The following is a 24814-nucleotide window of genomic DNA, read 5'->3' as shown; positions in this document are numbered from 1 at the left end:
AAATTTATCATTAAATGATTGGAAGAAACTTCTGTGTTGTAAAGGTGATGTGGTAGATATCCATTCATATTTAATATTGAAACGACTACATATTGACAAAACCACTGATTGAAACAATTTTAAATACTAGTTTTGGTTGTTACACCATTATTAATCCTTAGTAAACATTAGATATTGATAGAGGTTACTATATTAACTTGATTTATGGCCTTTTGTGAGGTCCACGTTATAATGGCAGTAGTGGAGAAAGATAGGAGAACAACGTTGCCGATCTTCTGTCTTGTCAATGCATTGTCTTGTCAATGTCTTGTCAAAACCACTGATTGAAACAATTTTTCATATACTAGCTCTGGTTGTTACACCATTATTAATCCTTAGTAAACATTAGAGATTGATAGAATTAACTATATTTTATTGATTGATTCTCTAGTAGAGTTTTCTTGAGATTGATAACGGTGTAACATTCGAAATTAGTGTATAAAATTATTTAATAAATCAATATTTTTGACTAACAGTAGTGTTGTTATCCTTGTGAAAGAATATCATTCGGTGTTGCTATCACTCGTGATATTTCATCCAATTATTTTCCATTTATTAATTTTTGTATTTGATATTTTAACAGTTGGAACTGAAGGAAGACGAATGCGCGGCTTGCTGTAAGAAACTGTCTGACCTTGAGAGCGTTTTTGAGAGTGAGATGGTCGACTGCCTGGAGAAGATAGAGACTCTCGAGAAGAGAAATCATTTTCTCGAAGTGGAAATGATACAGGCCTTGAATAGAATTGAGGAGCTGGAAGGTTTGAACAAGGTAAGTTACAAAAAAATTGCCAAAAATATTACTTGCTGTAAGAAACTGTCTGACCTTAAGAGCGTTTTTGAGAGCGAGATAACGCATCATCAGTCCGAAGTACTGGATTGATTGATTTGAAATTTGGCATATAGATTCTGAATTTACCGAAGATGTTTATAGGTCTATCTTAAATTCTTCAAGATTTCAGTAGGTCCAGTTTTAAGGTCAGGTTTTTAATTAGACCTTTGCGGGGACGGGTTACCTGTTACCTGCTAGTCTTTAATATAATAAATAAGAGAATTGGCTTAAACACGTACGGAATAGGAAATTCACGAATGACCCATCATCACGTCTGAACCACTGAACTGATTAATTTGAAATTTAGCTCAAAGATTCTTAACTCACCGAGAATGGTATGGTTATAGGGCTATTTTTAATTCTTCGAGATTTCAGTAGGTCAAGTTTTCAGTTTGTCAAGTTTTTGAATGGACCCTTGTTACAACCCTAGCGGGTTACGTGCTAGTCATCAATGCTTGTCAACTGTTCTCACTGTGTCAAAATAATAACTTGATCACTTGTATTATTATTTTATATTCTGTATTATGTATTTTCTGTAAGGTGTATATTAATATTATTTATATTCTAATTTTTCATATTTCATTATAAATAAAATTTTGTTGGTAAATTTCTGCGTTATTTTTTCAGGATTTAGAAATAAAACATAGAATCCTGGAGGATTCAACTGCACTGAATGTTGGAGAACCTTGTTTTGAATCGACTGTCACTGAAAATGAGGTGAGTTCAAGGTTAATAGACAATCAATTTAATTAATCAAGGTCAATCATCTGTTAATCTTTTATCTTTAAGCTTAATAATGAAGGTCAGTCCATCTGTTAACCTTTTAGCTTTAAGCTTAAATTATAGCATGTAACTTTTGGGTATTTTATCCTCATGAACAAATAGAATCTGGTTATCCAAGTGGCCGATTTTTAAATAAATTCATCTACGGTCTAATTACCAGAGAAATTAGAATACATTGTATAGTGAGATTCATGCCGGCGCCACACTCTCGCCAAGTCGCTTGCCAAGCTGCTCGCTGTATTCATGTATACGGGCGGAGTGAAGGCGAGCAGTGGAATTTAGTGAGGTCCACTTTATAATGGCTGTGGAAAAATATAGGATAACAGCGTTGCCATGATTCTCTGCCTTGCCACGGCGGGTCCTGATGGGTTCCGAGACCCTTAGGGGCATGACCCTCACAGGCTTAGCTCTTTTGGAATTCTTTCTGGCTGCCGTCTTAGGAAGTACTGGATCCACCAGTCGCTGGCCTAGATATACACTGTATATTTCCAAATTCTTTGAGATGTTGTGTAGTTTTCGGTCAGGAAAACATAAGTTTGTCTGACCGCCATTATTTGCTATTCCATTTAGCATTACCCAATGTTCACCATGGAGGCGAACTAGCATTACACATATTTAAGTTAAAAATCTGCTGGAACAATTTTGAGGTTAAATATCATTACATTATGTTCAGTTGAATCCAACCAGGGGGAACAATAGTACGCGGATAACTGTGTGACTCCGTCCCTGCAAGTAGCCTAGCTTATAGCAGTACAGCTGGGTGAAGGCTCCAGACTATGGGCGGTTCAAGGCTTGACCGAGTCGCCAGAACTCTCCGTCTCTGGGAGTAGCTGGGCACAGTGATGCAATCTGGTGGAGTTTCGGGGATGCCAGTGGGATACCAGACTATGGGAATATGGGTACCCCGTCTCTGGAAGTAGCAGGCATGTGAAACCCCCCGTGGCAGAATCCAAGGTCAGGGCAGTGGACTGTGAATGATAGTTGGTATTAATACCTACAAATAAATCTTTGAATTCTGTGCATAAAAATACTGATAGCTTGAAGTGTGGTAAGTACGCCAATAAAAGACTAAATGAATCAACAAGATGAGATTTAATAACAATAAAACAATAATAGGCAGATGGCCACATACAAAAACAATTGTAAGTAGATTGAGTCAAATATCTTGAGATAATTACAACATGATAAAACGTTAGAGAAATACAAAATTTAAATGAAATTAGGTCAATGACATTAATGACCATTGAAGCCTGACAATAATCGAAAAGGTAATATAAATGATACCTGAATTGCGAATATAAATTGAGTGCTATAATGAAAAGTTATTGCTGCAAAGTTCAATCTTAATGATTTACAAAGGAATAATAATAAATGACAATGATTTACAAAAGGAATAATAATAAATGACAATGAGCTGCAGATAGTGCTCAACAAATAGAGTACATTAAAATATAGGCGGCATAGGCCTTCAGTAAATTAAATGTCAAGTAGATATCAATAGTACAAAAGGAATAATAACAAATGACAATGAGCTGTAAATAGTGCTCAACAAATGGAATACATTAAAATATAGGCGGCATAGGCCTTCAGTGATTTGAATGTCAAGACAGACATCAATTAGAACGATTAATAGGCGACAGTGGCCTCAGAAAATCACTTGTAAAGCCAAGGGTAGCTGTCAAATCCAATGAATTAATAGGCGTCGGTGGCCTCAGTGAATTGAATGCCAAGATAGACATCAATAGAACGATAAATAGGTGTCAGTGGCCTTAGATTGACACTTAAGAGCTAAGGGTAGCTAATAAATACAATGTAAAGATTGTCCAGGTTAATACAGGCGACATGGGCCTTCAATGAATTGAATGTCAAGACAGACATCAGTTAGAACGATTAATAGGCGACAGTGGCCTCAGAAAATCACTTGTAAAGCCAAGGATAGCTGTCAAATTCAATGAATTAATAGGTGTCGGTGGCCTTAGTGAATTGAATGCCAAGATAGACATCAATAGAACGATAAATAGGTGTCAGTGGCCTTAGATTGACACTTAAGAGCTAAGGGTAGCTAATAAATACAATGTAAAGATTGTCCAGGTTAAATACAGGCGACATGGGCCTTCAATGAATTGAATGTCAAGACAGACATCAGTTAGAACGATTAATAGGCGACAGTGGCCTCAGAAAATCACTTGTAAAGCCAAGGATAGCTGTCAAATTCAATGAATTAATAGGTGTCGGTGGCCTTAGTGAATTGAATGCCAAGATAGACATCAATAGAACGATAAATAGGCGTCAGTGGCCTTAGTGAATTGAATGTCAAGATAGACATTAATAGATCAATTAATAGGCGTCGGTGGCCTCAGTGAATTGAATGTCAAGATAGACATTAATAAAACAATTATGTAATACATACGTAAATAAAAATTGAATAGAACGATTTACGTAACCTGAATAAAATTTTGAAGAGGAGATGCAGCCAGGCAGACAGGCAATGAATCCGCAATACCCACAGGAACAGGACATCAGCAAGCGATGATGTGATCTGGCCATGCGATGACAAGAATGGAAACGTCCACCACAGCAGGCGAATCCCCCAGTGGAAATGTAGGCAGGAGCATGTAGAATCCCAAATGAATAATCCGACTTTCAAGTTGTGGAATTTTTAGATTGATTTCCAAACGATAGAGATGATGAACTTGAAAGTTTGAGTTTCAAGAGGTGAAGCCAATAGTTAGAAGAATGGCAATTGAAGCCCACACGAGGTTGTGAACTTGACAAAGTTTATCAGCGTAAACATGCGAAGAAATCGATGAATAGTTGAATCACAGTTGAAGAATAGAATAAATGAATTAATTTGCAGAAGTAATTCACACTTTAAAAACGTTCCATAGATCAAATAAATAGCGATAAACGCCCACACGAGGTTGCAATTTTTGACAAAGTTTATCAGAGTAAATATGCGAAGCAATAGATGAATAATTGAATCACAATTGAAGAATAGAACAAACGAATTAATTTGAAGAATAATTCACTTTTAAAAACGTTTCGTAGGTCTGATGAATATGGATAAAAGGTTTAGACCGAAAGCGTAAATGCGCTCTCGACTAAGAACCATTGCAAAAGACAAGAAGACGCTACAATGCTGGTCAGAAAAAGGAAGATGCCGGATGTGTTTGAAACGTAGGTAAAACGTTTGCAAACGTATGGTGAAAAAGTAGCAAATATCTAGAAAGTAAGATGCCTAAAGACAAAATAAATTCCAAAAAATCGAATAGTATAAATATAAAAATTGCAACGGCAAATAATAACACAACGAATAATAAAGGAACCAACTTGATTGGGGCAGTAACGTGAACCTTGACTGTGACGTCACTGGTCAGCACAGACGGACAAAATGACGACATGATGTCTACGTAGTAGCGGAACGAGTAACAAGTGGAACCGTTCCAATAAATGCTTTGTCAGATTTTACACCCCGGGAGGCCAGACCTCGGGTCCCAAACTGTGGGAATCGGGTACGCCTCCGTATCTGGAAGTAGCAGGCATGTGAAACCCCCGGGTGGCCAGACCTCGGGTACCAGACTGTGGGAATCGGGTACGCCTCCGTATCTGGAAGTAGCAGGCATGTGAAACCCCCGGGAGGCCAGAACTCGGGTCCCAAACTGTGGGAATCGGGTACGCCTCCGTATCTGGAAGTAGCTGGCATGTGAAACCCCCGGGAGGCCAGACCTCGGGTCCCAAACTGTGGGAATCGGGTACGCCTCCGTATCTGGAAGTAGCAGGCATGTGAAACCCCCGGGAGGCCAGACCTCGGGTCCCAAACTGAGGGAATCGGGTACGCCTCCGTATCTGGAAGTAGCGGGCATGTGAAACCCCCGGGAGGCCAGACCTCGGGTCCCAAACTGTGGGAATCGGGTACGCCTCCGTATCTGGAAGTAGCAGGCATGTGAAACCCCCGGGAGGCCAGACCACGGGTCCCAAACTGTGGGAATCGGGTACGCCTCCGTATCTAGAAGTAGCAGGCATGTGAAACCACTGGGAGGCCAGACCTCGGGTCCCAGACTGTGGGAATCGGGTATGCCTCCGTATCTGGAAGTAGCAGGCATGTGAAACCCCCGGGAGGCCAGCCTCGGGTCCCAAACTGTGGGAATCGGGTACGCCTCCGTATCTGGAAATAGCAGGCATGTGAAACCCCCGGGAGGCCAGACCTCGGGTCCCAAACTGTGGGAATCGGGTACGCCTCCGTATCTGGAAGTAACAGGCATGTGAAACCCCCGGGAGGCCAGACCTCGGGTCCCAAACTGTGGGAATCGGGTACGCCTCCGTATCTGGAAGTAGCAGGCATGTGAAACCCCCGGGAGGCCAGACCTCGGGTCCCAAACTGTGGGAATCGGGCACGCCTCCGTATCTGGAAGTAGCAGGCATGTGAAACCCCCGGGAGGCCAGACCTCGGGTCCCAGACTGTGGGAATCGGGTACGCCTCCGTATCTGGAAGTAGCAGGCATGTGAAACCCCCGGGAGGCCAGACCTCGGGTCCCAAACTGTGGGAATCTGGTACGCCTCCGTATCTGGAAGTAGCATCCTAGCATGTTTTTTGGGTGCAAATTTCAAACAGAAATTCTATATTCGGATTGTTTTTATGTGATAAATTACAATTTGAAGCAATTTTGGACAATTATAATGGTGAAGATGATTATTTAATTTTTTTCTGTGAAAATTAAAAATTCAGTTTTAACCTCAAAATTGTTCCAGAAGATTTTTAACTTAAATATGTGAAACGCTAGTTCGCCTCTATGGTGCACATTGGGTAACGCTAAATGGACTAGCAAACGATGGCGGTCGGACAAACCTATGTTCTCCTGACAGAAAACTACACAACATCTCAGAATATACAGTGTATATCTAGGCATTTGAGACTCATGAGCTATATATTTGTTGTGTATCTGCCATACGCAAGAATGGCAGATTCTTCTTTCAAATCTTCTTTCCAAAACGCAGGCGCCCCCTTTTGAGCGCCTGTGTGCAGTGGTGGACGTGCTAATGCCCGCCATGCAGACGTATACAATTGGGAGCCACGAGTATTTTCCTGGTCTGTAGACGAGATGGAGGGTACGTCCGGGCTTGCCCAGCCCACCTACCGCCGGAACTGTAGGGTGGTGGTTCCACTCAATGCAGGCAAAACTCCTCCATGATTCTCGCCTACCGACTTGGCAGTGTCTCCGGGTATTAGATCGCGTGTCACACCTCATGGGATATGCTAAACGCAGGTGCCCATTTGGAGGTGTGACGTTAACGTGTTGTGTCGCGGCCAGAATCATGCCTTGCCACGGCCTCCTATAAAATATAGCTGATACCAAAATATCTTATTTAATATTAACTGTACATTCTTGTTTAAAATAATCAATTATATATTATCATAGGGTACTGATAGTGTAACTTACTGATGTAATATATTTGTATTTTGTATCATGTATTATGTTATATACCTGTATATTTGACTCTTGTATTGTATTTGAAGACCTCAAATATGGCTGCAATAGTTTCTATTCTATTCTATATTTCAATGATTTAATAATACATTTTTTCATAATTGAGATAAAATATTTTGTCAATTAATAATATTTGTAAATTGATAAAAACGATCTGGCAAAGTTGCAGAGTTAGAAAAGAATAGCGCTATCTGCTTTGTCGAATGATAGGCAAGGATAGCCACATCATCATTAATCAAATACTGTCATTATAATGTGCACCTCTCTATAGTTGCCACTATTTCTAAAACATTTGTATCATATTTTTGATGTGAATGTGGTTTGTTTTGGCGTTAAACTGTAAACCTCTTGAGTTGATGTATTTCATAAATTATGAAACGCACATTTCACATATTGTATAATATGTTATGGTAAATTTTCCTGGTTCAAAATTTTAGAATTTTATTCTTCTGTTTACAGATCAATGAAGAATCTTGTGAAATGGACACTCATGAGGTTGATCACGTATCTAGAAGTAGCAGGCATGTGAAACCACTGGGAGGCCAGACCTCGGGTCCCAGACTGTGGGAATCGGGTACGCCTCCGTATCTGGAAGTAGCAGGCATGTGAAACCCCCGGGAGGCCAGCCTCGGGTCCCAAACTGTGGGAATCGGGTACGCCTCCGTATCTGGAAATAGCAGGCATGTGAAACCCCCGGGAGGCCAGACCTCGGGTCCAAACTGTGGGAATCGGGTACGCCTCCGTATCTGGAAGTAACAGGCATGTGAAACCCCCGGGAGGCCAGACCTCGGTCCCAAACTGTGGGAATCGGGTACGCCTCCGTATCTGGAAGTAGCAGGCATGTGAAACCCCCGGGAGGCCAGACCTCGGGTCCCAAACTGTGGGAATCGGGCACGCCTCCGTATCTGGAAGTAGCAGGCATGTGAACCCCCGGGAGGCCAGACCTCGGGTCCCAGACTGTGGGAATCGGGTACGCCTCCGTATCTGGAAGTAGCAGGCATGTGAAACCCCCGGGAGGCCAGACCTCGGGTCCCAAACTGTGGGAATCTGGTACGCCTCCGTATCTGGAAGTAGCATCCTAGCATGTTTTTTGGGTGCAAATTTCAAACAGAAATTCTATATTCGGATTGTTTTTATGTGATAAATTACAATTTGAAGCAATTTTGGACAATTATAATGGTGAAGATGATTATTTAATTTTTTTCTGTGAAAATTAAAAATTCAGTTTTAACCTCAAAATTGTTCCAGAAGATTTTTAACTTAAATATGTGAAACGCTAGTTCGCCTCTATGGTGCACATTGGGTAACGCTAAATGGACTAGCAAACGATGGCGGTCGGACAAACCTATGTTCTCCTGACAGAAAACTACACAACATCTCAGAATATACAGTGTATATCTAGGCATTTGAGACTCATGAGCTATATATTTGTTGTGTATCTGCCATACGCAAGAATGGCAGATTCTTCTTTCAAATCTTCTTTCCAAAACGCAGGCGCCCCCTTTTGAGCGCCTGTGTGCAGTGGTGGACGTGCTAATGCCCGCCATGCAGACGTATACAATTGGGAGCCACGAGTATTTTCCTGGTCTGTAGACGAGATGGAGGGTACGTCCGGGCTTGCCCAGCCCACCTACCGCCGGAACTGTAGGGTGGTGGTTCCACTCAATGCAGGCAAAACTCCTCCATGATTCTCGCCTACCGACTTGGCAGTGTCTCCGGGTATTAGATCGCGTGTCACACCTCATGGGATATGCTAAACGCAGGTGCCCATTTGGAGGTGTGACGTTAACGTGTTGTGTCGCGGCCAGAATCATGCCTTGCCACGGCCTCCTATAAAATATAGCTGATACCAAAATATCTTATTTAATATTAACTGTACATTCTTGTTTAAAATAATCAATTATATATTATCATAGGGTACTGATAGTGTAACTTACTGATGTAATATATTTGTATTTTGTATCATGTATTATGTTATATACCTGTATATTTGACTCTTGTATTGTATTTGAAGACCTCAAATATGGCTGCAATAGTTTCTATTCTATTCTATATTTCAATGATTTAATAATACATTTTTTCATAATTGAGATAAAATATTTTGTCAATTAATAATATTTGTAAATTGATAAAAACGATCTGGCAAAGTTGCAGAGTTAGAAAAGAATAGCGCTATCTGCTTTGTCGAATGATAGGCAAGGATAGCCACATCATCATTAATCAAATACTGTCATTATAATGTGCACCTCTCTATAGTTGCCACTATTTCTAAAACATTTGTATCATATTTTTGATGTGAATGTGGTTTGTTTTGGCGTTAAACTGTAAACCTCTTGAGTTGATGTATTTCATAAATTATGAAACGCACATTTCACATATTGTATAATATGTTATGGTAAATTTTCCTGGTTCAAAATTTTTAGAATTTTATTCTTCTGTTTACAGATCAATGAAGAATCTTGTGAAATGGACACTCATGAGGTTGATCACGTAAAACCTTCGACAGGAGATAGTGGATGCTTCGACACGTTACCTTCTCTCAGAGACGAAATTGAAGCTGTGGTAGGGTCACTCTATTGTACTATTGCTCTATGTTGAGTGCCGTATACTAAAAGTTATTTTTTTACTTACTTAAGGGGCGTTCACATTAGTCAAGTTTTTATACTACTGTGTCTCCAATACTTTTTTCTCCATCACTACTTGATTAGTAATTTTTCAAGGATATGGTATTTTTTCAAATTACAGTACTTGAAAACCATGGATTAAAATTATATAAAAACACACAAATATCGTTTCAAATTCTACAATTTTATTTGGTAAAGGACCATGGTTTAGTGACCACACTGGTCACATTTTCAAGTTGGCTTATATTTATGAATTAAATCAAGCTTGTTTTATATGAATTAAAATAATATTGTTTACGAGTCTCTCTACAAATTGAATAAAAATTGTATTTTTATTAATATTTTCAGGGTGAAAGCGTTGATACATTTGTGTCTTTTGAGGAGTTTGTAAATCAGGAACAGTCAGATCTTGCTAATCTTTATAAAATCAACGATCAGCAGAAAACTATTGATTCCCTGACAGAATTGGTATGTAAAATATAATCCAATGCAATCCGTTTAATATATACATAGTCTATTCATGAATAATTAAGTATTGAGTGTAGCTATTATCTATTCTATAATTAAAGAAAGAACTATTGACTTTTACATTTACGGGGTAGAAAATTCTTCACGAATGACTAGACTAGACTTGTCATCATCTATGCTATAATAAAGGAAATAACTGGCTTATACACGTACGGAATAGGAAAATTATGTTTGATGCATCATCACGTCTGAACTACTGGACTGATTAACTTGGAATTTTGCATAATAGATTATTGATTAAACGAGGATGTTTATAGGCATATTTTCAATTTTCAAGGTTTTGTTAGGTCAAGCTTTCAGTTAACAAGTTTTTTATTAGACCCTTGCGGAGCACGGGTCTACCTGCTAATTGTCAATAAATTGGATTTCCTTTTGTACATTGCGAGGTACATAAATTATTGAATCATTGAGTTACTAGCAGGTAACCCGTGCTGCACAAGGAAATATTTTAAAACTTGACGTAACAAAATCTTGAAAAATTGAAAATATGCCTATAAACATCCTCGTTTAATCAAGAATCTATTTGCAAAATTTCAAGTTAATCAGTCCAGTAGTTCAGACGTGATGATGCGTCAAACATAATTTTCCTATTCCGTACGTGTATAAGCCAGTTCTTTCCTTTATTATAGTATAGATGATGACAAGTCTAGTAAATTTTTCCACTCTTGTATTGTTTATTGATATTTTATTCAAACAATATACATTCTTCGAATGTATGCTGACATGTCAACACTACTATCATTTTATAGTATTTTCGGACGAAAATGGATATAAACTAGAAGATTGGCTTTGCTTACCTATCAAACTCGTGGCTACTCATTAAGGTCCATATTGTATAATTTCGAATGTGACGACTTTTAATTGTCACAGTCATTGATAAATTTGAGAACTAGTTTCAGTTACTACACCAGAATCAATCTCTAGTAAAGTGAAAACTTAACATAAACACTAGAATATTGTCTAAAAATATCAGGAATTCATTAAAAAGTTACAAACATGTTTCAACACCTATAATGTCATCTTCAGTGAGACAATTTGGGATTTTTTAGACAATATTCTAGTGTTTTATTACGGTATGGATAAATATCACAATATCTCACCAAAAACAGTGTCTGAAGTGAATGCTATAAAATGATTTCAATCTTCTAGAAAACTCAAAATTTGTTTCTTGTACAATTTTCAGGTAGCAACAGAACGGCAGAATAACAAATTGAGTAGTGAAGAATTGGAAAAGTGTAAAAGGGAATTGTGTAAATTTCAAGAGACCGTTGAAATTCTGAAACAAGAAAAGCAAAGACTGGAAGATGAGTGGAAAATTTATAAGTTGCGACAGGCAGAAAGTACCAGTCAGACTAAGGTTTGTAATCTTGATATTATTTAATTTCTGATCTATGTTTTATGTAAATTATTTTTTTGGTTCAAGCTCCTTTCATTCCTAATTTCGTGCACCTCATTGCTATAGTGAGGTCCAAGTTATAATAATAGAGCAAAGAGAGAAAGAGATAGCGCTATCCGCTATGTTGATCACTAGCTGATATAGATCAGCTGAAAACAACGAATTTTTATTGGTGTAGGAGCCCTACCTGTGCTGACGTCACACGAATGCACTACGGCTTTGTTTACGGAGGTAGTGAATGATAGTTTTTGATTAGCAATGGCATTGCTATCCTTGTCTATCATTCAACATAGCGGATAGCGCTATCTCTTTCTCGCTTTGCTCTGTTGCCAGATCGTCCTTTAACAATGTAGAAATTCAATTAATTAACAAAATATTTAATCTTTATTATGAAAATTCATTATGAAATTATTGAAAAATATAATTTATGCTTAATAAAATAGAATTGATTATTTTAAACAAGAATGAACAGTAATATCACATCAATAAACCTGTATCAGCTACCGTCTATAGAAGGAATTGACAAGACAGAGGATCGGCAAAGTTTTTCTCCTATATTTCTCCGCTGCCATTACAACGTGGACCTCACTATAGATAATGAACATATGTTTGTTCTTATACAGAATTGTAATATATATTATGTTAGATTCAAAACAAGATCTTTTATGGATTCAATTTTTTTCTGTGGAAGAAGTATTTTTCTATAGTCAGATTCATGGTTGGCATTCCTTATATAATTATAGTATCAATGCTTCACATGCAACCAATGTTGAGACCGTTTGGATTGAATCCCACTATAGTGAGGTCCACGTTATAATGGCAGTATTTCATTAACATTGGTGTTTCTATCGTTGTCTATCATTCGATAAAACAGATAGCACTATCCTTTTCTAGCTCCACAACTTTGCCGGATCTTTTTTTAACAATGTAGAAATATAATTGATTAACAGAATATCTAGTCTCAATTATGAAAATGTTTTATTTAATCATTAAAAAATATTTTTCTTGATGAATAAAATGTAATATTGATTATTTTAAACTGGAATAAACACTCAATATTAAATTAGATATAACGGTATCAGCTATCCTCTATAGAAGCAAGTGGCTATAGTGTGGTCCACGTTATAATGGCAGTGGAGAAAGATAGGAGAAAACGTTGCCGATCCTCTGTCTTGTCAATGCCTTCTATAGACGGTAGCTGATACAGGTTTATTGATGTAATATTAACTGTTCATTCTTGTTTTTAAAAAAATAATCAATTCTATTTTATAAAGCAAGAAATTATATTTCTCAATAATTTCATAATTAAGATGGAATATTTTTGTAATTAATTATTAATTCTACATTGTTAAAAGACTATTTGACAACAGAGCAAAGCGAGAAAGAGATAGCGCTATCTGCTTTGTTGAAAGATAGACAAGGATAGCAATACCATTACTAATTGAACACTGCCATTATAATGTGGACCTCACTATAGGCAGTGAATCAGCAACACTGTTGTCCTATCTTTCTCCACTGCCTTTATAACGTGGACCACACTATGGAGCATAGTTTTGAGATGTAAGTGTCAAATCTGATCATCTTCAACAATATTAATTGCAAAACGAAATTATTATTCTATAATTGACCGAGCGAAGTGAGGTCTAAGATTCAAGTCGACGGTTTGGCATTTCTCTTAATGTTTAAATGTTTAAATGTTTATATGTTGCGCATTTACGGCGAAACACGGTAATAGATTTTCATGAAATTTGACAGGTATGTTCCTTTTTAAATTGCGCGTCGACGTATTTACAAGGTTTTTTGGAAATGTTTCATTTCAAGGATAATATAAAAGGGAAAATGAGCCTCCTTCATACGTCAATATTAGAGTGAAAATCAGACTACAGAATTATTCATCATAAATCAGCTGTCGAGTTGACTATAAATTGCATGCCATGACGCATGCAATTCAATATCTCAATGTAACTTGGTAAAAAATTAGCAGCTGTGTAGACTATAAATTGCATGCCTCATTGAATGCAATTTTTATGCACTATTAAATAGGATGCAAAGAACTTATAACAGCTCGTCTGGGCGCCTAGATGTCTTCTGGTTTTCTCGCGCTAAATTCCGGAAAGCGTTATATGATAATTAAATCTTGTGTAAGCATGATCTGATCAAATAAATAGTTAGTGTATCAGTGTGGATGTGCTTATGGTTTGGGACGTCGTTATAACTGCGCGAGGTCTACTGTTCACAGAACTACTAGTTTATCATCTTCTATTTCAGAAGGAAATTTTGAAACCTGCTGAAAGTTGTACAACAGTTGCAACTCTAGACCCGAAGTTTCGGGACAACATTAAAATGCAGCAACTAACCATTCAGAAATTGGTTGGCAAGGTAATAGAACTAAATTTAATGCATTATTTTCACACTTATACCGATATTTATTTGAATATAAGAATAAATGTATTACGGTATTTAAAACTAGCAGGTAACCCGTGTTTCGCAAGGGTCCACTTAAGAACTTGACCTACTGAAATCTTGAAGAATTTAAAATAGGCCTATAATCAATTTAGTCAATTAGAATCTATATGGAAAATTACAAGTTGATCAGTCCAGTAGTTCAGACGTGATGATGCGTCATTCGTGAATTTCCTATCCCATAAGTGTACAAGCCAATAAATTTTTTCCTTTATTATATTATAGATGAAGATTAAAGATGAATAACCAGTTGAAACTTTGGTTGGGCGTGGGAAATGGAAGTACACTTCCAATTAATACCCTCAAATAAAATTTCATTTGATTTATAACCCTCTTATAAATCAAAATAGAACCAAAGCAAACAGCCATACCTTATAATAACTTACTATTAACTGGTTGCTAGAAAACCAAAGCTAGAATACCCTCAAATAAAATTTCATTTGATTTATAACCCTCTTTTAAATCAAAATAGAACCAAAGGAAACAGCCATACCTTATAATAACTTACTAGTAACTGGTTGCTAGAAAACCAAAGCGTTCTTGATTAAGAACGTCTTTATCATATTTGCCTAGATTGAATCGTAGTTAATTATTAGCATTCATACAATTAATAATTATTTCTATTTTTCAGATTTCAAAGCTACGCTCCGAAGTTGTGAGCGAGCCAAAGTACAAGGACCTCAATCCGACATCGAAAATTATTGTAGATGGCAGAATAAAGTGAGTAAAGTCTGCCTTGTATACCTCTGATGATAGAAAAAATAAGAATTCGAATTCTAATGATGTTTTAACAACTGACTGAAAAGGGGGCCTTGATCTATAATAGCCTAGATACTATTGTCTTAAATTTAATATTATCTTATCATAATTATAATCACTTAAACTGATTAATGCCTAGTTGCACAAAAGTTGGTTAAATTTTAATCGTGATTAATTTAACGAGAACCAATCAGAGAAGGATTTTTCGGAAAGAAGGCTTCTCTGATTTGTTTTCGAGAAATCAATCACGATTAAAATTTAATCGGCTTTTATGCAACCGGCACTAACAGTAATATTACCGTAGCTTTAATTTCACCGGTTTCAAGATTCTCAGCTGATTATTTCATAGATTTGTTGTTTGTTTTTGCCTTTTTGAAACGTTTTTCAGTTTGCCCCTTTAGATGAGAGTTTTATCGATTTTTGTTACCATCCTAATACTTCTGTTTTCTTTTCTTCATTGAATCTAATGCACTAACTAGATCTTTCTACTTTAAATTTCCAGCGATACACAGAAAACTACCTTGCAAATTTTAGAAAGTGAAGTTGATTCAAATGAAGATGAAATTACCGATGTGAGTTGAAAATAAATGTTTTTCTCTCTGTTTTGTGTTGTATATTTTTGATAACTTTTAATTTCAACTAATTTTTATATCGTTGTTGATCTAACACTATTCACCATTGTTTCCAAGTAAAATTTAGTACATACATTTTTCATTCAACAACAATGAATTCTATTTAGTATACAATTATTACTCTTGATTCATATTTGCTAAGTTTTCTAATCCAGAGGATCAAATACACTATTTTATGTTTCAAGAAATATATAACCCATTTGAAAATAAGAATTTTTATTAGCCATTAAACATTATACAAACATGCAATTGGCTTCGTCAAGATGAAAACAAAAAATCTGGTGTGGCGCATCACACATCTTTCTTTGCCGTTATGAAAATTGATCACCTGACGCTAGTGTTCCCGCTCATCTCAAGTCTACTATTCAAAGATATGAGACAGCTGGTGATAAGACAATAACGCTGGATACACACACGAGATCTGCTATCTCTTCATAGTGAATGATTTAATAGAATCAACAGTTGCCAACAGTTTGCAATTGAATAATCACATTTTCTCAAATTTCAAGCTTATTTTCAATTTTAGGTGAAAATGTTACTGGACATTAATTGAAGAGATTTTCATGCTCAATCTTTTCCACTCAAAATTTTTCGTTTAAATTATATCGGATACCTGATAATTGGAAATCTAAAATAAAACTTTGCATAGATGGGGCGGAGCTACTAAAATTTTTACAGATATGGGACTTGTGGCAGTTGATATAGCTTATCAATGACTATTTTACGTATGAATTTGATCAAAATCGTTGGAGCCATTTTCGAGAAAATCGCGGAAAACCCTGTTTTTGACAACATTTTCGCCATTTTAGCCGCCATCTTGAATTGCATTTGATCGAAATTGTTCGTATCGGATCCTTATAGTGTAAGAACCTTAAGTTCCAAATTTCAAGTCATTCCGTTAATTGGGAGATGAGATATCATGTACACAGACGCACACACACACACACACACACACACACACACACACACACACACCACACACACACACACACACACAGACCAATACCCAAAAATCCACTTTTTTGGACTCAGGGGATCTTGAATCGTATATAAATTTAGAAATTGGTGTACCTTAATTTTTTCGGAAAGCAATACTTTCTTTACCTATGGTAATAGGGCAAGGAAAGTAAAATTAAATTGTAGTGTTTTTCTGATGAGTTGCCGTATTTTTTTATGTAGTTTTGAAATTAATTCAAGGATAAAATCAAATAATGTAGAATTAGTAATTTTTAGATACTCATTTTCTTAGATGACATATCTTGTTGCGTTCGTTCTACTACTTTCTATAAAGACAATAAATCTCTGTCTGTTCATTATAGATTTCAAGCAATAATATTTTTTTTAATTTTATTTATATTGATAGGCCTATGTTTCTATTTCAACAAAATACATAGTATATATTAATTTAAATGCATAGCAAACTCTGTTAAGGTATTTTATTGGTCACAAAATAGTAGCCTATATTTATTAATAATTATTCACTACAAGATCAGTTAATGTCAAATATCAATTATTATTGTTAAATACTGTATATGTATTTAAACCTACATAAACTAATAATAGCTTTTCATATTTAAGCTTTGTACTTAATACAGTTATTGAATTTAGTTAACATTGCAATTAACTTGTGCAAGCACAAGTGATTAATTTTTACAAATACAACACAGTGTCTAAACTACAACAAAGTTGAATAATTTTAAATCAAAAAGAACAAATTGCAGTTGAAACAGAAACTTTGTACCTCGGAATTGAATTAACTACGATATTCATGCACTTCTGTGACATTATGTTGTGATCTATTCAGGTGGCCCTAGTTGTGTATCAACCTCTAGATGAAATGAAGGCAGATAATTGCTCAAAATCGTCCACTAGAAAAAAGCGCAAGAGAACTCCTAGTCGCCTGGGGTCCTACAGGTATTATAAATGATAATACTAATTTCTTCTAATAATCATTCTCATAATTATCTCACCTCTCATGCACTAAAAATGAATCAATTATCATTCAATTAAAAGTTATGGTTTGCAACTTCTGATTGCAAAGATAATTTTAATTTTCATGTTTAACTCTAATTTGTGTATCGTACAGATGCTGTTAAGATATTTTAATAGAATCAATTTTCCTATCCTCCGTAGTAGTGGTACTCCATATTTGATTAATCCCTCTATCAAATGAAATTACTACAATTATTAGACCAAAAAATTATGAAACCAGTTTCGGTTTTTCACATCATTTTATCTCTCGTGTGAGAGATAAATACAATCATTATAATTATTTGTTAACTGAGTTTATTATATGTGATGATGGTGTGAACACAAATAAGTTTGTATTTTTTTTTTTTTGTAGATAGTGGCTGTGATGATGTAAGTCGTCTATGGATATTTAGGCCCGCCGCAAAGTAGACCCACGCTAATCCACGAAAAGCAACCCACGCCGTGGGATGTTTTGTAAACCATTGCTATAGAATTATTCATAATCAGCTGATAAGTCGATTATTCATTGCATGTATTACATAGATGTCTAGAGAAGCCTAGCAATGGTTTACAAAACATCCCACGGCGTGGGTTGCTTTTCGTGGATTAGCGTGGGTCTACTTTTCGGCGAGCCTTACCACGCTGTTACTTTTAAAAATTACAGCACATAATAAAAAGAAAAAATGCACAAAATACAGTAAAAGAAATAATAATATTATCCTTATTACTTCTACTACAGCACATAAAGTTCATCCCAGAGTTTAATTGTTTAGTTTCAATTGTATAAAGTTGTACAACTATAGCTTATAATAGTTGCAATAGGTTTAATAAAATTAAATTCTCCCACATAATCAGATATAGACTCATCATCTGTCTGTTCCACTGTCGTATTTCTTGTTTTCAGGCGAAAATAAAATTTAGTTACATTAATTGTATTGAGAAAGATGATGGGTCAATATAAATAACCCATTATTTGTCCTTATTATTCCACCATGTTTGTTGTGTGTGTTTTATGAGTTGTTTGTGTTGTATGTGTTTGTCTGCTAGCTTTTGTGTGTGTACGTTGTTGACTTTGGCTTGGCTGCTACAGTGGACTCTGAGAGAGAGCGCAGTCAGCTGTCTGTCATCCTCGCCATCAGCTGTTGTCCGTCAGCTGATTTGTCCCTATGTGCACTTCAGGTGGAATGAGCCTCCGCCTTTCTGGTAAGTATAACATTGCTCCTTATGGCAGTGTTCATACAAGTACTGAGTGAAAGCACACATAAGAGCCAATGCTATTCTCTTTCTGCCTGGCTGAAAAGAATTTCATTGGAATGCTTTTTTCAATCAATTTCTGCTCTGGAAGATAATACCATTGGTTCAGTTCAATCTATTTAATTGTACTATTCAATTTCACTTTCCATTACGAACTGCTTGTTTAATGATAACTTTTCAATACTAAGTTCCGGTTGAATTTTAACCGTGATTAATTCCACGAAAACCAATCAGAGAAGCCGTCTTTTCAAATACGCCTTCTCTGATTGGTTCTCGTGAAATTGATCACGGTTAAAATTTAAAAGGCCGTTGTGCAACCGGGCCTTAGAGTGTTGAAACTCAAAAATGTGAGTTGAAGATAATACCTTTCAAGGTGAAATGAAAAGATATTGTCAATTCCTCATAATTTATTTGAGTCCAAACTAGTTTCGATACAGTCTACCACTGACGATGATGCCAAGTGCATCGAAACTAGTTTGGACTCAAATAAATTATGTGGAATTGACAATATATTTCATTTCACCTTAATATGGAGAAATTCAACAACATCTCTGTGCCAAGTGTTAATTTTATAATACCTTTTATTCATGAAATAAAATCAGACTGCTCTGTCGTAATTTAAGTATTTAAAAAATGGCATTTTACTGTCATGATTCATAGTTTAATACTGCATTTCAATTGTCATTATTTGTCGTAAAAACTGCATTTTCAAGTGTCATACAATAAAATAACATAACATATAATCGGATGTGCTACACAATACCATCAGATTAAATATCTATTATTAGGCATATTTTATTACAGTTTTTCTTAAGCTGAATCTTTCTTGTTTCTGGAAATAGTAGACCAAAGTATATGATTCCATTGACACTGAAGAATCTCATACCGTAATAATAGTTCAAGATAGAACAAAAATTTCAACCAGCTAATTACAATAATTGTGATTAATACAAAATTAGATTTAGGAACAGTATTGAAAATCGTCTTATCAAAACCGTCTATCGTCAAAACTTATCAAGTTTCAATCGAATTTTATCATTTAATTATCTTATCTTTGATTCGCTAAATATTAATTAATATTAAAAAAATAATATTAATCTTCATAAAGTAATTTAGTATTCAAATATGTCTCAATAACATCACTTTTTCAATACTATAATTATTTCTGTAATACGTTCTCTTTTTTCCAGAAGACTGACTCATCTTCAATATTATGGAAGCATTCAATTGTGATACGACATTAGACAACGTTTTACTCATTAACTCACTTCATAATCTAAAGACTTTCCTTCATTATCATGAAGGCATTAGACAAAGTGTTACTTATCAAGTTACTTAAAATCTAATATCTACCTCCATTATCAATGATACTTGATGATAAATGTTTAGTAGTTTAAATCTGTAATAGTTAATATATTTCTCAAACTAGTGATTTTTATAGTTTCCACTTATCAATGCATAGCAATACTGGATTATTGTGTTTTGTTGCTAGTTTAGACAAATATTGAAATTGCTCAAAGTAAGCTCAAGTTAGTGAATTCGTTAGTAATATTATTTAAACTTTGTTAATATTATAGTATTATGTTAGGGTTTTGTTACTTACATTGTGTTAACTAGTCGTTAAATGCAAAACTGCATTTTTGATAGTTATGAAGGATAATAGACTGTTAGTTTCCTCAGATTTTTAAAAGTTGATTTTTCAAATGAAAGAGAAAGTTATCTTGTTTCCATAGCATTTGGCTTCTTAGTTGTTTTAATTATAAGTGTTTTTTTTTATTTGAATAAAAAAAATAATTTATTTTACATGTTTTTTTATTTTGAACTTAGGATAGTACCTTTGTAATAATAAAGGAACCTTACCTTTGTAATAATATTGTCTCATGTGTACCTATGAGGTGATAGAGTTATATTCTAAATATCTATGATCTAATATAAAAATCTGGTGTGGCGCACTCACACAACTTCCCTTGCCGTTATGAGAAGTGATCACCTGACACTAGTAATCCCGCGCATCTCAAGTCTACTATTCAAAGATTTGAGCCAGCTGATGACAGGGCAATAACGCTAAAGACACACGAGGTGTGCTATCTCTTCATAGTGAATCATTTGATAGAATCAACAGTTGCCAACAGTTTGCAATTATTGGATAATCACATTTTCTCGAATTTTGAGCTTATTTTTAATTCTAGGTGAAAATGTTACTAAACATTAGTTGTAGAGATTCTCATGCTGATTTTTTTTCCACTCGAAATTTTTTGTTTAAATTGTATCTGAAGCCTGATAATTGAGAATCTAAAATCAAACTTTGCATAGATGGGTCGGAGCTCCTGAAATTTTTACAGATATGGGACTTATGGCAGTTGATAGAGCTTATCGATGACTATTTCAGGTATAAAAATAATCAAAATCGTTGGAGCCATTTTCGAGAAAATTGCGAAAAACCCTGTTTTTAACAACATTTTAGCCGCCATCTTGAATCGCATTTGATCGAAATTGTTCGTGTCGGATCCTTATATTGTAAGGGCCTTACGTTCCAAATTTCAAGTCATTCCGTTATTGGGAGATGAGATATCGTGCACACAGACGCACATACACTCATACACACACACACACACACACATACAGACAGACCAATACCCAAAAACCACTTTTTTGGACTCAGGGGAACTTGAAACGTATATTTTTAATTTTTTTTTCGGAAAGCAATACTTTCCTTACCTATGGTAATAGGGCAAGGAAAGTAAAAACGAGTTGAGAAATTCCTTGGCATAGTATAACTTGTAACTCTGTTGATTTAAGACACTTGGACAACATATTTATTTGACATTATGACTATCTCAATCATGGAATAATGAAAGTAGTATTATTTTTCTTTTGTTCATGATCTTAGTAGAAATAGTCAGTGATATGTAAATCTTATGATTGATCGCTTCGAATGATCAGTGTTACAGGTACAGTCAGAATAGCAGAATCAGTGATGATAAAATACATTATATTATCTTATTTCCATTGCATGCTATCACATCCAATATTTGAAACAGTGATCAGTATTCTTGTAAATTTCTATCAAAACGAAAGAAACAGCAGTTTTTGACGACTATTATTGTTCCTTTACCAATCAAAACTTTTTATAATTAAATGGATACATAAATAGTATACTTGATAAATAGCTTTTTGTTTTCTTTTTATGTTCTTGTTGTTTCTGTAATTACAGTACCTACCGTAGGCTAGGTACATTATGGACTTGGAATAGGTAGGTACTAAGTACCGGTAGGCCTATTCTTACACACTTTCACCATGTACCAAAAATTGTATAAGTACGTGCGGTAGGTCTATTAATTGAATAAATATAAAATAAATAACTGAATGAATCGAATTTAAGGAAAATCAATTATTGTTAAATGTATTATGCATTTGTGAAAAATATTTTTAGTCATCAAGTGGGTAATTTATTTCACTGCGAATTGTATAAAAATCTATTTTAATTCCACCGTCGTTGAATTGAACCATCATTCTATATACAGTACAAAGAACGAATCATCTAAATAGAATGATTTATTATATTTATCTGATCAGTTTAAAATTGAGTAGAGAGTAGCCTCAAATCATAATTCAAAACTGGCGCCACAAGCAAAGCCAGTGCCTTGTGCTTTCTGTTTGAGTTGGCACAGCTGACTTGATAACTTCATGAAGCATGCTTCACCAATATATATTTTTAAATTGAGTTCAACTTTGCGTTGCAATAAAAAATATACAATATTGAAAATCAAAAAGTTTTTAAAATAAGAACTTGATAAAATTCATGAATTGTGATGGAAAACGAGTTTTAATTTTGATAGCAGAAGTGCCAAATGCAGCTGTTGCCCATACTGGTTTTCGATTCTGTTCCGGGCTCGATCAGCCATTTCCCTTCTTTTCGGTTTTGGAGAATCCTAACCTGTTATCGTCCACGCTTACAGTTTTGTTCTCGGAGTGAATATTGTATTATTTACAAGTTTATAAGTGTTTCTCTAAAAATGTTGACCAGTGGGAAGATTATCAAGAGTTCGGGCACTCCAGATGCCTTTGAAAATTCAATTTCGCAAGCATTGTTGGAGCTGGAAGTCAACAGTGACCTGAAAGCCCAGCTTCGTGAGCTCTACATCACAAAGGCTAAGGAAATCGAATTCAATGGCCGTAAAACCATCATCATCTACGTGCCCATGCCTCAACTGAAGGCTTTCCAGAAGATCCAAATCCGTCTGGTCCGTGAACTGGAGAAGAAGTTCAGCGGCAAGCATGTCGTCTTCGTCGGCGAGAGGAGGATCCTGCCCAAGCCCTCCAGGAAGTCGAGGACGAAGAACATCCAGAAGCGCCCCAGGAGCCGTACCATGACCTCAGTCTACGACTCAATCCTGGAAGACTTGGTATTCCCCGCTGAAATCGTTGGAAAGAGGATACGAGTAAAGCAGATGGGTAAGCAACTCATCAAAGTTCATCTTGACAAGAGCCAACAGACCAACGTTGAGCACAAAGTTGATACCTTTGTAAATGTTTACAAGAAGTTGACCGGTAGGGAAGTAGCATTCGAATTCCCAGAGCCTATTTTGTAATTTTCCATCTTGGCGCTTAATCGATGATGTTGGTTTTATGATTGTTCAATAAACAGACTTTTCGATATAAATATTGTGATTCTGTGTCATTATTAAACTACAGTACATGACCAACGAGATCGCTAATCGCCATCAATAAATACCACAAATATTTTAGGTTAGGTTATCTCTATTAGCTTGTTTCATCTTACTGTATCAAAACAGAATGCCCAAATTGTAGCTTATTTACACAACTGATCCCACTATACATGAATAACTTAAATTAACTATTCAAAAAAATACTGTTGGTCTGTGTCGACTTGCCATCTCGTTCGTACTGTACTTACCTGGATACACTTCCATATCTAGTGTTCGTATTATCGTTAGCCTAGTACATTAAATAACACATTGTTCAATACCTAAAATGCTCTGTTTATAATGTTTTAAAGATGGAAGGCTAGGCTTCTGATTTTTGCTTTAAATAGCAATATATTGATATTCAAAATACTGTGTACAGTTATCAATACATGTTTCACATTCTATATTGTTAGTACCGATAATACATACACCAGATACGGAAATGTCCCCCTTTACCTCTAGATACTCATTATTTGGGCATCTTATTTGCCGCATCTACATGTTGGCCTAATGAAAGCCAATGTCGACCAGCGCCAATGTGTGTAAGGGTGATTCGCCAGCGCTGGCCTTTGTAAGAAATTCCATTATTACCAATCTGGGCCAGATTACAGGGTCACTGACTGGGCTAACATGTGGCGTCGGCATTAGCCTTCATCACTCAGCAAAAATCTGTTCAGATATTTTCAGTACGGTATTTGAAGCTTTGCAATTTAATCTTTTTGAATAATTCTATTCTGAATTCAATTCTAAATTCAATAGGCTACCAATCCATGAAGATTGGTTCCCACATCTATACATAATAATGTGTATTGAAACACTCCTGAACTTATTTGTAGTGTTTCAATGCGAAATATTGCATTGTAACGGCTAAAAATACAAAAATAAAAAATACTAATGAAAATCCACTTTGAAAAACAATTTATTTTAACATTATTTGTTTTTGTTCAGAGTACATAAACATAAAGCGAAATAAAGATGGGCAAACTCAGGCATAAGCCCTATTGGAGTGCACTTCTCTTAATATGAAAAAAATAAAGACTTTAGAGTAGTAGGACCGCTACGGTTTCTGTAAATTGAAATTAATCTTTGTAGAATAACAAGTAGTCAAGCTTGAGTAGAACAAGACAATTTTATTATGTATTCATGATGTGGTCATGCCGCTAAATGTTGTGGTCAAAAGAAACAATCCCAGGAGAAACAGCAAAACAAGATGACGTCATTTTACGGCAATTGACAGAAGACAGATGATCCCGGTTGGCGTAAGTGTAATCATAGAGAAAAGATAGCTTAAAAAGATATCCTATGGCATAGGTCGTGTATGTTCCAAATTTCAAGCCGATT

At 35.6% G+C, this 24814-nt stretch overlaps 2 protein-coding genes across 10 annotated transcripts in view; both read left to right on the top strand.

Moving 5' to 3' along the window:
* LOC111055495 (protein CROWDED NUCLEI 2) overlaps window positions 1-20256 on the top strand; it is a 31685-nt gene extending 11429 nt beyond the window's left edge. For 2 of the 9 annotated variants that reach the window (XR_005571488.1, XR_005571486.1), the window contains exons 6-16: window positions 623-808; window positions 1496-1585; window positions 9583-9699; window positions 10110-10229; window positions 11473-11646; window positions 13954-14064; window positions 14780-14868; window positions 15410-15479; window positions 17344-17453; window positions 18601-18713; window positions 19955-20256. Coding sequence is in view for 4 of the 9 variants with exons in the window: in XM_039429850.1 (XP_039285784.1) it covers window positions 623-808; window positions 1496-1585; window positions 9583-9699; window positions 10110-10229; window positions 11473-11646; window positions 13954-14064; window positions 14780-14868; window positions 15410-15479; window positions 17344-17453; window positions 18558-18713; window position 19955 (1224 nt within the window). In the remaining 5 variants the exon portion in view is untranslated. Of the gene's footprint in view, window positions 1-622; window positions 809-1495; window positions 1586-9582; window positions 9700-10109; window positions 10230-11472; window positions 11647-13953; window positions 14065-14779; window positions 14869-15409; window positions 15480-17343; window positions 17454-18557; window positions 18714-19954 lie in introns of all 9 variants that reach the window. The other 7 variants (XM_039429850.1, XM_039429848.1, XR_005571487.1 and 4 more) reach the window with 6 other exon arrangements.
* Window positions 20257-22625: 2369 nt separating this feature from the next.
* LOC111063427 (40S ribosomal protein S7) lies at window positions 22626-23427 on the top strand. The gene has a single exon (XM_022351109.2). The coding sequence runs from the start codon at window positions 22781-22783 to the stop codon at window positions 23354-23356; it is 576 nt and encodes a 191-aa protein (XP_022206801.1). The 5' UTR covers window positions 22626-22780; the 3' UTR covers window positions 23357-23427.
* Window positions 23428-24814: the final 1387 nt, after the last annotated feature.

The sequence above is a fragment of the Nilaparvata lugens genome, chromosome 5 (genome assembly GCF_014356525.2).
Source record: "Nilaparvata lugens isolate BPH chromosome 5, ASM1435652v1, whole genome shotgun sequence".
Lineage (NCBI taxonomy): Eukaryota > Metazoa > Arthropoda > Insecta > Hemiptera > Delphacidae > Nilaparvata > Nilaparvata lugens.
Note: the sequence above shows the minus strand (reverse complement) of the source record. Positions and strands in the feature narration are given on the sequence as shown.

Coding starts and splice junctions, on each gene's coding strand:
- LOC111063427 (XM_022351109.2), top strand. CDS start 22,781: ATGTTGACCAGTGGGAAGATTATCAAGAGTTCGGGCACTCCAGATGCC.